Genomic DNA, 16,314 nt, shown 5'->3' with positions numbered 1-16,314 from the left:
TGCCAAGGGTGTAAGCTCAGTATTTGTATTTGCTAGTAGTCTCGATTAAGGCTAAGAATTTCTATAATTATCTACAGTACATAAATAAAAAACATAGGCTAAACTAGGGCATTAGTAATGTGGGTGTCAAGAACCAGCAGTACAAAATCAATACATGTTTTCTTTGCTGAAATGAATCACACTGCAGTTGGGTGTTAAATACTACAACAAATACTTTATTTGATGTTATTTGGACCCACTAGTTCTTTTTATTTTTCAAAATGAAGTCTGAATGTTTTGTGCAGGACTTTGATTCATTTAAATTATTTCTGCAAATGCTTATTTTTTCCCCCTCTGTGTGGACTGTCTTCCCACCTATATATGGATTTTCTTAGCTGTCGTTCATGGAAAGTTGATCCCTCCTATATTACCGTATGGAGGGTGTATACCCCACGGCACAGACCCCGAGAGTAATCCATGTATGGTAGCTGTGTTGAAAACATTTCAGAATATGCCACTATTTTGAGTTTTATATTCGACTTTCTTAACTTAATCCTCTCATCCAAACTTTTCTTAATTTAAACACATATCATTTCTTCTCCTGATGAGTCATGTATACAGCGGGTGTTCATATCAGAGGCAGTGTGGTTGATTAATGTTCTTGTGTTTATTATTAACAGACCACCACAAAGGTCACTTGAGCAGCATGTAGAATGTATAATTGCATGATTTTTCTTCATCCAAATCCCTTTTTCTACATATCCTCAAAGCAGCTGCACACATGTGACGAAAATACCAAAAAGTCCCACTTCACGCAGTTCAGTGGTTTTCGATCTTATTCCTTTGGAGACAGCTGGTTCGTCTAATCGAGAACAGCTGGTTGCCAGGTGAACACAATTAACTTCCTGGTTGGACAGATCAACACTTCCTCTGGATGGACATGGGCGGAAATTGAATGTTACTCTACAAGGACTTTTGAGTGAATCCATAATGCAGCATATGTGAAACTCAACAAATAGAAGAACGAGTGAGAAAAACAAACTTGTTCACAATATTAACCTTTTTCCCTTCAGTAGGTATGGACACAATAATAGCTTCAGGCAATGTTTGCAATGGAATGCATTATTAATTGGACATAACTTATCAACAACAGCTCTGCAGTTACAGGAGACACATATTATATTGTACGTAGTTTTCTAACAGCCTAGTAAACATCCGAATCACGTATTTGAACAGGTTAGACAGATGTGTTTTAACTAGTACCATTCACAAAGGAAAGAAAGGCCTTACATAAAGCAATTTGCATGCAAAGCTCCAAGCCCTCTCTAGTCCCAGATATACTCATAATCAATTCAAGTCAAAAGGCTGCTTTTCAACCACAAGCACCACAAACCGGAGGTGCGTTAAATGTGTTCAGTCACATCCTACAGGCATTTTAAATTGTGCTAATCTCAAACAGCAGTTGGAGGATGTCCACCATTACGGCCATTCAGAGTCAGCCTTCTTAAGGAGCGTGTCCTGAAGGAGCCTTCGGGGTTGAAAGCATCTGGCTTATCCTCACAACGAAACACCATTAGGAAGCCATTCCTGTAGTTTTTATTCATCCACCCGTACAGGACAGGATTGGCAAAAGTTGAACCCATAGCAATGATATGGAACACTGTGTATATGAGTTTGTACTCCTTAAACCTGAGCACCAGGTCTAGATCACTGGCCAGCTGAAACACGTGGAATGGCAGCCAGCAAATAGCAAACACCACCACCACCAGCGCCAACATCTTGGTGGTCTTTTTGCGGCGGTTGATGCTGTCACTACGGGTGGACGGGCTGATATGATTCTTCAGTTTGACCCAGATGCAGATGTAAGCATAGCTGATGATGGCTAAGGGAAGGATGTACTGCAGGAGCAGCATTGAGAGGCTGTAGATGACCCCGTCCCTGCTGGTCCCGTGGGGCCACTTCTCAGAGCAGACGGAGATACGCAGGTTGATGGAAGGGATCTCTTCATGGCGGTACTCTCTGAAGATGGCCAGGGGCGCTGCCAGGATTGCTGACATAGTCCAGGTGAGTGTCATGATGAGAAAGCTGGAATGCCATGTAAGGCGCCGGCCAAGGTGGAAGACGATGCAGCGGTATCGCTCCAGAGCGATGACAGTGAGGGTCAGGATGGATACATGCACACTCAGGGCCTGGGCAAACGGCACCATGTGGCACAACACAGCCCCAAACTTCCACTCATCCAGCAGAGTGTAAACCAGAGTGAAGGGCAGGCAGAGGGTGTCCACCAGGAGGTCTGCTAGGGCCAGGTTTGCTATGAAGAAGTTGGTCACTGTTCGCATGTTTCTGTAGCGAATGATCATGTAGATGACAAGAGCATTTCCCATAAGCCCTAGCAGAATGATTAGGGAATATGCTGCGATCAGGGTGATCTGGACTCCAATGTGCTTGGTGATGTCTGTGTGGAAACCTGGTGTGTGTAAACCCATGCTGTTGTTGAGAAGAAACCAGGGATCTGTTTCACCAGCCTCCCCTTCGCTCGTGCTGTTGGATGTGTCTGGAGGGCTCATTCTGTCGTCAGATGATAGATTTAGGCTGTGCAGACACCTGAGGAGAGGAAACCCCATTAAATGTAATTATTGACACAATCTAGCCTGAATAATAAGCCTTTGAAAATAATATGTCAAATGTAAAAAAAGGCCTGAGCTATGAGGTAATTATTTTATTTCCAACATTTGCTCTCCAATTTAGAATTCCAAATGTTTTTTGTCACTGCAAATATCGCTTTAGGATACACATGTCTTCCTATGTGCCCCCCTCTGTGCAGATGTCCCAAACAACAAGTATGACTTTCTGAAGCAGTAACATGATCCCTCATTGGCTGCCACTTACCAAAAGACTAAGAGTTCCTCTCATTTTTGCCTGAAAAAGCCGGATGTACCTTGCTGTGAAATGCTCCCAGGCTTTCTACGGTGCTGCCGTGCTGTTTTTGTTATCTACTTAATGATTCCTCGAATATTCTCTTCTTCTCTTTATGTTGTACGATACTTCCAGTCATTCAAATGTATTTTCAGGGTCGACATCTCACCTGCTAGAGCTTTGACAAACCCCAACCTCTAATGTTGATAAGTATGTAAATGTAGCTTGTAAATATGTTGTATGATGTCCTTTATTGTTTTATGTTTCATGTGGAACCTAATTGCTGCAGGTCTCCCTTGAAAAAGAGATCTATGATCTCAAGGGACAATCTGGATAAATAAAGGTTTGAAATTAAATGAAATGCAACCTGAAAAAAAGATCACATACCGAACCGTTTCATTATTATTTTCATATTACCTGGAAAGGGTAGTTTGCATTGTAAATGTCTCATGGTTATTAAAACCGTTTTGTAATTAAATAAAAAACAATTAAATGCCAAAATAGGAGATATGATCATTCTCTAATGCATGCAGCCTAATAGAACAATTAAACAGCTTTTCATTAAGGAAGTGGACATTCTGAATAAGCTAAGAAAAATAGAAGAAAATGGCTCTCTTTGTACACATGTGTGCCTCCCATAATAATGATAACTAGATCTATTGCATCCACCATGGCCTGGGTACAAGTATTGTTTTTTTTTACAGCTCACTGTTTCTCCAAGGGAGAGACACCTGTGCCATGATAAAGGCTAAAGGAAGATGATGAAGGAAGCAATGTGATCAGAAGATGTCAGTCAAAGCTACATCATTAGAGCTGCCGACTGCCTTCAGACTCAGTCGGCAGCTCATAAAGGGAATACTGTGTGGTAATTACTTGCATAAAGGTCCGTGCTGACCCATGTTAGACAGCCGTATTTTAGTATAAAAGATATTCTTTCTCTTCAGTACTTTCTATAGTTGATTATGTTGTCATTACTGTCCATTTACCTGCAAGAGACTGAGAGCTCCATGCTGAATACAGACAGAACATTTTGTGATGGCATGTGTTAAAACTAGTCTCAATTTTGACTCTTGACTGCTAAATTGCTGCATCCTCATTAACCAAATAAAGGCTTTTTACATTTAGTGACATTAGAATCGGCCAGAGGCTTTCAACAAATCTAAATGACTTTGATATAACTGTTCAAAACGGAACACTTTTTAAGATTGTAAGTGCTCATATGCCTAATTCAACACATTTAGAAGCTAACAGTTTTCAAGTTGTTTCTAATGGAAACACAGAGACAAACAGAACAACAGTGAGAGGTTTCTTTGGTGACAGACATTTTTTTGTTGCTCTGGAGATTTTGTAGCATATTGTTTGACACACTTTTAGACACATTTTGCCTTTTCAGTATTGTATTCACAAATAAGAATTTCATCAAAGACAATAGAGAGTAAATCCTTTTTGGCTGTATTGTTGGGTTCATCTATTGTCATATTTGAGGTAAAGCACTTGATAAATACAATGTATTATTATTATTATTATTATTATTATTAATATTATTTTAGAAGCTACATTAATCAAATGGTCCTCTCTGCAATTGTCTTCATGGTGAAAAATACACACACACACACACACACACACACACACACACACACACACACACACACACACACACACACACACACACACACACACACACACACACACACACTAATGTGTGTAATGAGTCTCAATCTATTAGGGACCACTTATATTTAATGACAACTAGGCCTACAGTGTGCAGTGCCAATGAGCCCAAAATCATACACCTGTCTTCTATCCGCGGAGCAGACAGTCACACACCAGCCGGCAGCAGGGATTTAACATAGAGACTGCAGGCGACATGTGCACTTCACAATGCATCGGGAATCTGTCAAACCACCCTTTCTGATCAGCGAAGGTTATACATGACTTTAACAAAGCTCGTGGCACTGAGTAACGTTTTATGATACACCTGCTGGAGCAATTCAACTGAATGTTATATTATACTGAATTATACGCACTGCCATGACATTCTAATGAGATATTTAATGTCCCAATCAAATATCATTGATGTCGTGCGTAATTTGTCGCCATTTGTTTAACTTACTGAATAGTGCGCATTCAAATATCTCCAAGTGAGCTCTCGAAGCTTTTTCCACCGACTAGACAGCTGCAAATCGTTTGCCTTCAACACCAATGATCACCTGTGGTACGCAATTTGGACACTTGTTCCTTTTGAAATGTTCCTCTCATATCCAAATTAAGCACATATAACAGTTTTATCAACTAACGCTGAGCAGAATAACAGAGAATGTAATATCTATTTCCTCAGGGATACATTTTTTTTCAATAAAGCAACCGCGGAACACACATTTAAAGTCAAAATAAGCGCTATCCACGTAGTTATGCACTCACCTTTTCTCCTATATCTCCCTTAACAGACGAGTCTTCACTCCAAAGTGGCGTGAAACAAGGGGGAAAATCCCGAAGCTCCTCCCAAACTGTAGCTCCTAGTGCGCATCTTGTGGCTCGACAGTGCGTTCCTGAGGCAGGTCTACAGGACACAGACAGTGTCAGCGTCCACATCAGTGCCAGGGACTGTCACCGGAGACCTGCACTTTGCAGATCACATATTTAAACGAGGGCTCTTTGTGATTTCATTTCCAGTGCACAGTAGAATATACAGAATAAATGTAATTCAATATCACAGAATGTCCTTTAAAGAGCCAACTCACAAGAGTAACGTCACTGATTTATTGCACTTTCCTGTTTTATCTGCATTTATCATTCACTTTATTTCCAGGCAGGCTTAACACTTGTTGTATTCGTATTCATACAACTTTGAATGAACTTTGGAACAATTCACGATTGTAAAGCAAATCCTCATATATTGCTTTATTTGGCATCATGTCACAACTGATGTAATTTCAGCAATAACATGAGCATATAACTGAGGTGTTGTGTTGTTGTGCAACAAGCCCTACTTGCATGCTTTATTTGATTCCCTGGAAAAACACACATCTCTCAAACTAATTTCTGTGTGCTCCCTTTATGTCCTCTGAGATTATTCAATTGTGGTACATTTGAATAGGGTTCGGTTGGGAATTTCAATCAATATTTAGTATTCTGGGTGTCATTCACCTGAATTATCTCATTTCCACTGGGGTTTGAAGGGATCAGGTTACATTGTGTGTCTAGAGCCTTTTCCCCTCATATAATGTAGCAAATATTGAAGAGGATTGTGAAAAGATTGTCAGGAGATGTCTCAAGGCTGACTGTGATATTGTGCACAGAGCATTTCCGAGGTAATACAATTATGTACCAAGCAGTTACCTTGAAACAACTTTCAGATTCTTGAAAAAATATCTTAAATAAAAACATTTGCATGTGATTCCATCTTCATTGAATCTGTTTGAAATATCTTCACCTCATCAGACCTGTAGACTGCTCGCCTCGCACAGATGTAACAGGAACATCGCCAGATAATTAAGGACATGTAACACGCTGTCACTTTAAATTAGACATTAACATAGGAGCTTTAGCCACGTGGAAAACCCATTGTCGCGCACTTAAAAAACGTTTAGTGATTTCAATAACAGTGTCTCCCTCCACCCTTGTCTGTGCAATACCCTGGAGTTTTAGAGTCGTCTTTCACCATCACAGCTGAGAACTATAGTGAATGGAGAAACATGACATGGGATCCTTGGATTCTTGTGGTGGGATTATATTTAATGGTGCAATAATTGCCTCACTGATTGACTCAGTAACAGAGATTTTCCTTATTGATTGTGGCAGGCTGCCCCTCCACCTCAATTTATTCTTTCAACAATAAGAGTCGTCCCATGTGCACTGGGTCACTCGCAGTGAAGCTTGACAGTTCCTTCAGCCTGACTTGTATTCGTTACGGATAAAGGATTCCTGTCCTTGCTTCAAACTTACTTATCTCTAAGGGCTTCTGAAAAGTGGTGAGGTTTTATGCTGGTAAAAAAACACATGTTAGTGTTAATTTAAGTCAACCCATACTGTAAGTCTTTACAGCTTTCTTCGTGTGCTCATATAAATCTACATGTACCTAATTAGTGTATAGGACCTCCCTCCATATGGCCAGGATTCTGTATTTATGTTCCACTGCTCTCCATCTGATCGCTGTGTCTGTTCAGCTCCTCTGAGAACACTGGTGCCACTGATCTGGTGACATGATCAGAGACTGTGTCGTCCTCACGTCGCAAAGCAACAACAATCACAGCACACACACTGTTAGGGATGTTCTTACTGTCACTCCCTGTCTGTCTGCTTCTCTTTGTGTGGGCTTTGTGAATTATAAATTGAGTAGAGGATGACAGACATACAGAGAAATCCCATTTGAGCCTCTTGCTTTTTTGTTTTTTTTGTCTCCGATATAGGTTCAACTTGACAGGTGGACAATGTAGCCATAATGCAGACAACAGCCTTTAGTTTTCAGTGATCCAAAATATTGATTTGAAACGGTGGACTTTCGGTGTCAGTCAAATTGGATTTCTTGGGTCAACATGTAGGGTGCTCTAGTCATACCTTATGGTGTTATTTTATTCTAAGTCATGGCCAATGTTTCAAAGCACCATGGACATCTATCTCCATGCCCATATTGTCTAAAACATGACTAGTGACAATTAAATTAGGAGTCTAATTAAACCATTAGGCGTCGTAATGTTTCCGGTAATATGAGGCTTTAACCATGTGAGAGGGACTTCTGCATTTCACATCTACTTTTCACATTAATTATAGATGGTGGACTGTCCTTGTATACATCTGATTCTATTTACATGTACGAAGACTCCTGCATTTACATAGCCACTTACAACATTCTCTGCATTATTTAGCTTATTGTATTTATTTATTTTCCTGAAATATAGTTGACTTAATCTGCATTACTTGCACATTGGTCTGCAATATAATCATCACAATATTATTCTAATCTATTCTATCCTGTTTCTTCTTGAACTTTAAAAATGTTTCCATTTGAATTTCTTTATTTCTTTGTATTGTTTCATGTGCTATATAACTATTTTGCAATGTTGGAGGAGCCTGGAACTTAAGAGTTTCATTGCCATTTCTACACTGTAGCTACTGTGCATGACATTAAAGACTTTGAATCTCGAATCTTAGACTGTGAAATAAAACAGTTTGAAAATACCTCTGCCCTGAGGAGACCTTTCTAAAGTCTAAAAAACGTACCCTGTTCATGTCAGATGATCCAGTTCTTGAAACCAAAAAGTCAAGATATCTCAGTGTCTCCTGCTCAGATACTGTCCACTCTTTTAAAAAACAGTCTCCTGGTACTGCGCCAACTTTATGGAAGTGCAATACTAAAGCTCTTTGTTTAACCCTACAGGCACCACAAGCTGAGTGCAATCAAGTTCCATTATTTCCAGTGGTGTAATGTAATGAAGTATATTTACTCCAGTACTGTACTTAAGTTTAATTTTGGGGGACTTTTAGCCTAAGTATTTTCATTGTATGCTACTTTATACTTCTACTCCACTCCCTGAAATGGGATACCCACAAAGTGTACTTTTACATTTGGTACGTTCAGGGCCGGCCCTTGGCATATAGCAGTATAGGCGAATGCATCGGGGGCGTCGAAAATTGGGGAGAAACAACACAATTTCCCGATTTTGGATCAACAAAGTACATCTTATTATCTTATACTAACATAACTACGCCTATATTACGTACAGTGCCCAAACTCAAGTTAAAAATCAAGTTGAACCGCCCCAGCCCCAGTAAAATCAAGAGGTTTATGTGAAATAGTTCTTTTTTTTAAATAATGGTTTTAGTGTGCAATTATAGGTTTTCATTTTGTATTTGTGTTAATTTAAAATAAATCAAACTCCCAAAAAACGTATACAGCTTCTGTGTGCTTTTATTAACATTGGAATTTACTGTGTGAGCGGCCGCAGGGGGAGAGCTTTAGAGAGCTCTCTCCTGCTCTGATAACCTCAGTGAGGTAAAGGCTGATTGGTGGAGTTGGCCCAATAGCCGTAGCGCCACTTCTGTGACGTCATAGAAGTGTTCAAATCTGGATCAGTCTGTATCAAATCCGTTGCAGCCACTTTGTAAGAGATTTGGGTATGGAGGAAAATAGAGAGGGTTGTGTTTTCTGACACTTGGTGAGTTCCCTGGAACACAGGGGACACATATTCATGTATAAAAGACGTACAAAAGTGCATTTTGCATGATAGGTCACCTTTAAATCATGTTCAAATGGATAGGATACTAAATACAGTTGCACACATCTTGTGTCCATATCTTTCTGCTTTGGTGGTCATGCCACAACCGTCATAGTGAGTGTCTGCATTTTGGGAGTGGGGGTCGCCAGTTAAGATCTTGCCTAGGGCAGCAAATTGGTCAGGGCCAGCCCTGGGTACGTTAAATATAATTTGATGCCAATACTTTTGTACTCCTACTCAAGTGAGATTTTGTATGCAGGACTTTTACTTGAAGCTAAGTATTTTTACACTGGACTGGTAGCTGGAGAGGTGACAGTTCACGTCCTGCCGATGTGCCCTTGAGCTTCTTCTCCAACTTTTCACTGGTGAAAAATCTGAGTACTCCTTCCAGCTTTGATTATTTTCTAGAGAAGGCATGTGTTTAGTTGTGATAAGTGCCACAGAAACGTGAGGAGTCGAAGAGGTTAAATTAATAACTGACTGCCTTCATTTCAGTATTCACGACCTGCTGTTTGCTGTGAAACCAGAGGACCAATCAAAGGTGGGCGTGTATCTCGCACATGCGCAGTTGGCTTGTACGTCTTGTTCCCAAACAGCAGCCAAGCCGTGTGATCTGAGAACAGACGAGGAACTTTGAAGTATACCTGGCTACACAAATCTCCAAACAACAGACCACGTAAGTTCAGGAGAGGTTTAACTAAAGTGTATTAAAGTCACCATGCCAAAGCATTACTTTTGCATTCCTTTGTGTTGCTTGAGAAGTACTTTTGCTGGCTGCTATACGTAGCTAAACACTAGCAGGCTTCAAACCGTGTAAAACGAAACAGAACAAATCACCAGCTAGCGACTCTATGTCAGACCATTTCCACTCCTAAATTGAACTGCCTGTCCTTTTTATTGAAGCAGGTGCATAGCATAACCTCAGGAAAAAGTGCACCCTTATTTGCATCGATGTGTTATCAGTGACGGACTTCACAGGGAAGGAGCACACCCAACTCAGTTGGATCAAAGTTGAGACTGAGCCAAACAAACAACATGCTGCGTTCCATCCACACAATAGTCCTTGTTCATCTTTATTTTATGTTTTGTATTGTATTTCCTAACATTAACATTATTTCACGTTATTTGTCTCATGCAGTTGTGGAATGAGTACATTTCCTCAAGTATACTTTTGGGATACCTTTACCTTACTTGAGTATTTCCATTTTCCGATACTTTGTACTTACTTCACTACATTTCATGTATTTATTAGACACTAGTTACTTTCAACATAACATTGTGTTTATTATATGTTATAAATGTACTACTTATTTACTCAGTACTTTCCAAAATGTACTTCATATTTGGGAATTACAATATAAATGTATATACATTTTCTAATAATTATTCAGAATAGTATAATATTCTCTAATAATACAACACATTTATTAGCGGCATTCTGCACAATAAGTACTTTTGATACTTGAGTACATTCAGCTGATAATACTTCTGTACTCAAAAGTAACTAAAGTAACATTACAACTCAGGACTTTAGACTGTGGTATTAGTACTTTTAATTACCGAAGTAAATGATCTGAGTACTTTTTCCACCACTGGTCTCATGTTATCTTTGTACACTTATGCCTCTTCTCTTTTCTTAACTCTTGGAAATCATGCTGAATGTGGACTTTTTATTTTATTTTTAGGGAAATAAACAAATGTGTCACCCTGCAATCTGGCCTTGAAAATCTCCAGTTTTTCTCTTGCTGTGTCTCTCTCTTCCTCTAGATTTTTGCTATCACTTTCTCCGTGTGGACTGACACAAAAAGCAGAGCACCGTTGGTCATGGCTGCTGCGGCTCCGTCCTCTAAAGGCAGCCTGAGAGAGGACCTGACATGCGCCATCTGCTGCGACCTGTTCCGGGAGCCCGTCATGTTGGCCTGTATGCACCACTTCTGCAAACCCTGCATCTCCAGGTACTGGAGGGGGGCTCAGGGGCCTGTGACCTGCCCACAGTGCCGCAAGGAGTTCAGCTCCAAGCAGTTTCAAACTAACTACCTGGTGGCGGCCATGGTGGAGAAGGTCCGGGTCACCACCTCGGACACTTACATCAAAAACCTTGAGGTGAGTTCAGACCTTCTGCTGGCTGCCTTCCATGCCTTTTGCTCCTAGTCGTCTTTGTTATTAAGTATTTGGCAATCTTATACAAATAACCTTATGCTCCAAAGTAAACCAGTTGATTAAAAAGGAGTTCTCTCTAACCTTTGAATACTAATGTTTTCTCTTCAGTCTACATCCGTGTTTATTTCACTGTAGTTCCACCCTGAACACATCTCACTTGAGTAGCTCAGGGCAAACTTCACTCCACTCCCTTTTATATTAGGTTGTGTATGACAGGATATACGACTTAACCACAGCAGGGGAAACCATATACTCTGCCAGAATAATAAGAAATACTCGTAAAAAATTGCTCTAATAAATCATACCTTTGTGACTCCTTTTTTATTTGTAATTATTGATCATATTGTGTTTATTCAACTTTATGGTTCTTTCTAAAATAAATACTTTAAGATTTTGAAAGATAAGAAGACCAATATCACTTCAGTTTATAGAGAGCCAGCAGCTGGTTAGCCTACCTTAGTATTAAGGTTGAAAACATTGTCAAACAGCTACCCTGGCTCTGTATTACGGTAATAAAATAGACCTACAAACAGTTCAATAAAGCTCACTCATTAACACTTTATATCTTGTTTGTTTAATCCATACAAAAACAACACATGGCATATTTAAAAGCCCTTTTTGTCAGACTATTTCTTGGCTGGATACAGTCTGCTGGATGTCTGTCTAAATTTTCTCTCATCTAGGCCTTAGTGTGGGCTGTCGTTCCAGTAGACTGCATTCAATTGAAATGTATTTTTGCTCATCCATATATGTAAACTACGTGGGAAAAATACTAGTTCTACATCTTTAAAAAAGTGACGGTTAAGTGCAACAACAACACAAAGTACATTCTCTGTTGAATATGGGTTCCATAATGCTCTGATCAGTCCCTCTCTTTTGTTTCTGACTTAATTGACATGTTGTTGTACAGAAACAAGTGAAAGAGATGTTGGAGAGCCAGCGCCTGAGGAGGGAGGACTTCATCAACAGTATTCGCAGAGACAAAGACAAAATGGACACCATAAAGGTACACTCCTATGCTCACCTCGAGTGGTGGCAGCACTTAGCAGATAAGAATGTACATGGAACTCCCTAATGGCTATTTGCAATATGCCGCTGTGCATATTTAGTGCTGTTTGCAGATGGTGGTAAGTGACAACTTCTGCTTTGATTTGTGAAAACATAATGGGGCTTGCTCCTCGGTGCATAAATGCCTCTCTAACCTCTGACTTTGTTGTGTGTCGACTTTGTTAAAGAAATATTTGCTGTGCAGTCTTTTTCTCACATGGTAATTATTTGCTTCAGCAGAGACCCAGTGCATCAAAACAAGACCTTGTTATTTAGCTTTAAGATGATTAAACATCCGACAAGACTGGGGATGCCACAGTAAATGACTTTAAGTTGACAATTAATGTCATACAAATTAATCAGATTTACTATTTAATTGTCTTTTTCTGTTGCTATTGCGAATGACTGTGCAACAACACCTTAATCCATATTGTAAATTGTTACAAATTGTATACATAAATGAATGCTCTTTAAAATGGTGTGATCGCTTGGGAAAAAGGTCAATTAATATTCAAATAGTGTGTCACTGTGCTGTACATATTTCAATAGTTTCTTCTTTATCTTTAATTTATATATTAGGGCTGCTCGATGATGGCAAAAAATAATAATATCAATAATTGATATCACGATTATTAAAAACAATTATCCATTTACTTTGAAAACATCAATTTATTGAAAAAAAAGAGAACAGTATGTTTTTAACAGTGGATTACCCTGAACTTTAAGTGTAATTCAACTGAAAAAACAATAATAAAAACATAAAAATAATAATAATTATAGTTTTATTTCGATTACGTTGTTTTCGTAATCGTTGCAAGCCAAAATCGTTATTGCGATTAAAATACGATTTAATTGAGCAGCCCTAGTGTGTATGTATATATATATACCCACGGGCCGTATGGTTTTTTGTTTTACAATATTCTGCCATCCCGAACGCCATAACTGCCATAATGCCATATGGTCCCATAAGCTTATGGCAGCCATACTACAAAGTTTATGGCACTGCAGTGTCTGACACGCAGTTAGTGTCTACGCACAAAGTAAGATAATTGACTGGTTGCCTCACTGTCCCTGCTGTACCAACATTCGGTCGTCGTGGCGCGGTCGTCCTCCCGTCCCCTCCCGGTCAGGAGAAAAGGGCCGAGAGTCTTCGAAGCGTTGTCTCGACTCCGACTCGGTTCTACCGCCGTCGTAAACGGCCGTGGCCCTTGAGGCCTTTGATCATTTTTTCTTTTACGAGACGCGGACAACTGATAAAACCCAAAATGAGCACGGTCATTGAAAGTGGGTCGTGTTGCTCTCTGTCTCTCGTGAAGAAAACCCCTTTTACAATTCTGCCCCACTCACTCACCACTGTAAAAAAATTAGGATTACGTTGAACCAAAACTACCAACAACATCAGGCCTCCCAGCCTGCAAAATTTTGCTTCGTAAATGCACGATTTGTAAGGTGTCGCTCATAGGTTACTTAGTTTACCTTTATTCCAAAAAGTGTACGTGCCTTATATAACGGTTTGATAAATCACTTATATGTTTGAAATAAGTTATTCAGTGTCATAAATGAGCCTTTACAAATACATATTACTATATAACAATTGAATCGGGTGATACCTTTGTTGCAGCCTGGGTAGATGTTTGCGCAGGACATTAGGTTTTAGAGTTTTACACCGGTAAACGTGTTACACAAGTACATACGTTCGGGAACCGCGCTGCAGCGCCGTGAACGCTCGCAGGATCGGGAGCCCGAACGTAAAATGGTTGGCTTGTATTTATATGGCAAAGCTATTGTAGATAAACGGCGGCTTGCGGTGGGAAGTTTGGAGTTCAGCTTGGGTTCAGTATGGCCAGTCACCGCGCCACCTTTTATAAAAACCACCCGACAACTATATCACTCCATTTTGTAAAAAAAAACCCTCTTTTTACTGGGGATTTAACCCTGACCTATGGCAGTATATGGCATATGGTGCCATACTCCAGTCGTTCCATACTGCCATACCTTTTTTTACTTTGCGGTACCGATTTATTCCCCATACATAAAAAATGATACTTTAGTATACAGGACAAATATTGTACAAATTCCTTGTATAGTAATATAAGCCTTCGTTTTTATTATTATTTATTAAAGTAACCTTATTTGTCGGAGAAGATTCTTTATATCACTGTAGTCCTGGTAGAATGCACTGATTTACTGAGTTGGGTAACAACGTCCTCTCGTCTTGACTTCGTCTCTCCACATTCCCTCTAAGTCTCACCGCGAGATTTTCTACTCTCTTTTCTCTCCTAAAGTGTGGACCCTATCTTCTTCCACTTCTTCTTTCCTCCCTTTATATGTCCTCCGAGTCTACTCGTTGTCTATGTCTTGTGAGTATTCAGTTCACTTCACAACATACTGTACATACATATATATATATGAATATATTAGATATATATANGTTCAATGTTCCAAACTCACATTGGTTTCTCATACAGCATCTCTGTATAGTATGTGTATTCACTCTCTGTCCTAGACGCCTTGTTGGAGCTCCTGCCCCGCCCCCGGGGCAGGAGCTCCAACAAGGCGTCTAGGACAGAGAGTGAATACACATACTATACAGAGATGCTGTATGAGAAACCAATGTGAGTTTGGAACATTGAACAATGTAAATCTATTCTAGTAGACCTCAACAATGGAATTATGATCAGTAGAAATGGCCATGACATGGGACCTTTAAAGTACCAAAACTAAAAGCACTGATGCAGAACGGAAATGTTCAGAATAATTTATTTATCTATATTATATATTTATATAACATCTATAGTATATAACTATTTATTATATAACTGAATCATAGTTAGTAATCCATTGAATTTTGTAGCTGGTATACTGTTGGTGGAGCTTACTTTAAATCCATAATAGTGACCATAATTCAATAGGTTTATACTTATCGTACTGTATTTAATATTTATTAACAGTACCTAATATTTTGACATAAAAGTAGAGAAGTGAAGAGTACAATATAAGCTTTCAAATTGCAGTAGAGTAGAAGTATGAATGAGATTAACGGAAATACCCAAGTAAAAATGATTAAGTATCTTAGTATTGTAAGTAAGTACACAACTAGTACTTCCAATACTGGTTGTCGAGCACAGTGAGTTATTGAAACATTTATCATTAATACAAATGTAATTTCCCTCAGAGGAGTTTCCTGAGATCCTGAGAGGTTCCATCAGGCAGGATCACGATGGACGTTTTTATGAAGACTTTTACAGGTAACCATAGCAACTATACACACATTTGATGAAATAAGTTAAAGTCCTTATCTTGCGTAATTTACTGTAGCTGAAAGATCATAGAACTGTTTCAAAATGCATTAACTTGTTGGGTCTTATTCCAGTAACACGTGATATAGATCGAATATCGTTTCCTATTTGCTGTAAATCACTTGTTAATATCGGGAAAATGGGTCAAATTCAGAGGTATCCAGAAAAGTCTGGATTCAAACTTGCCGCTGCTTGGTGCTGTGTCGTGACGTCACGTGTGGTTCCGCGAATCCTGGTGAGTTCAGCCCGTCCGAGCATCACACAGTGTAGCATTGCTGGTATAGCCGCATGTCAACTTTGTGTATCAGTGTTTATCTCCGAGTTTGTCTTGTTTTTTCCCGGATTTCCCGAAGCTTTAAGGATCATGGTGAAGAGGTGTGTCGTTGGCGGGTGTAGCAACACCAATTGGGATGGTTTTACCGTTCATTTGTTCCCGAAAGAGAAGGCCGGTGGTGCACATTCGCGTTTTGCTGGCTCGAACCTATACGGTTCTAGGCCTCTTATTTCTGGTGTAAAAGGCGGCAGAGATCGTTCAGATTCATCGTCACTGCTCGCATCGTCCACACCAAATAATTGTTCTGTCAAATTGTGCNTAAAATTGGTTACGCGGTTGGCAATACATCAAACTTGCACACTAATTTGAAAAGTCATCCCCCAAACGTGAATATCACCGGTACCAAAATAAAAAAGACTGAATT

At 39.5% G+C, this 16,314-nt stretch overlaps 1 protein-coding gene across 2 annotated transcripts; it reads right to left on the bottom strand.

Annotated features, from left to right (window-relative positions):
• Window positions 1–309: 309 nt before the first annotated feature.
• Window positions 310–5,388, bottom strand: npy7r (neuropeptide Y receptor Y7). Of its 2 annotated transcripts, none has more exons than XM_010796983.1 (2): window positions 5,317–5,388; window positions 310–2,583 (listed from the first exon to the last, which is right to left on the bottom strand). In XM_010796983.1, the coding sequence occupies exon 2, from the start codon at window positions 2,544–2,546 to the stop codon at window positions 1,431–1,433; it is 1,116 nt and encodes a 371-aa protein (XP_010795285.1). In that variant the 5' UTR covers window positions 2,547–2,583; window positions 5,317–5,388; the 3' UTR covers window positions 310–1,430. The 2 variants fall into 2 exon arrangements, with proteins under 2 accessions (XP_010795285.1, XP_010795276.1); XM_010796974.1 differs by lacking the exon at window positions 5,317–5,388 and adding an exon at window positions 5,009–5,081.
• Between the last annotated feature and the right edge of the window lie 10,926 nt (window positions 5,389–16,314).

Source organism: Notothenia coriiceps, unplaced genomic scaffold, assembly GCF_000735185.1.
Source record: "Notothenia coriiceps isolate Sejong01 unplaced genomic scaffold, NC01 NC01_scaffold00002399, whole genome shotgun sequence".
NCBI classification, from domain to species: Eukaryota; Metazoa; Chordata; class Actinopteri; order Perciformes; family Nototheniidae; genus Notothenia; species Notothenia coriiceps.
Note: the sequence above shows the minus strand (reverse complement) of the source record. Positions and strands in the feature narration are given on the sequence as shown.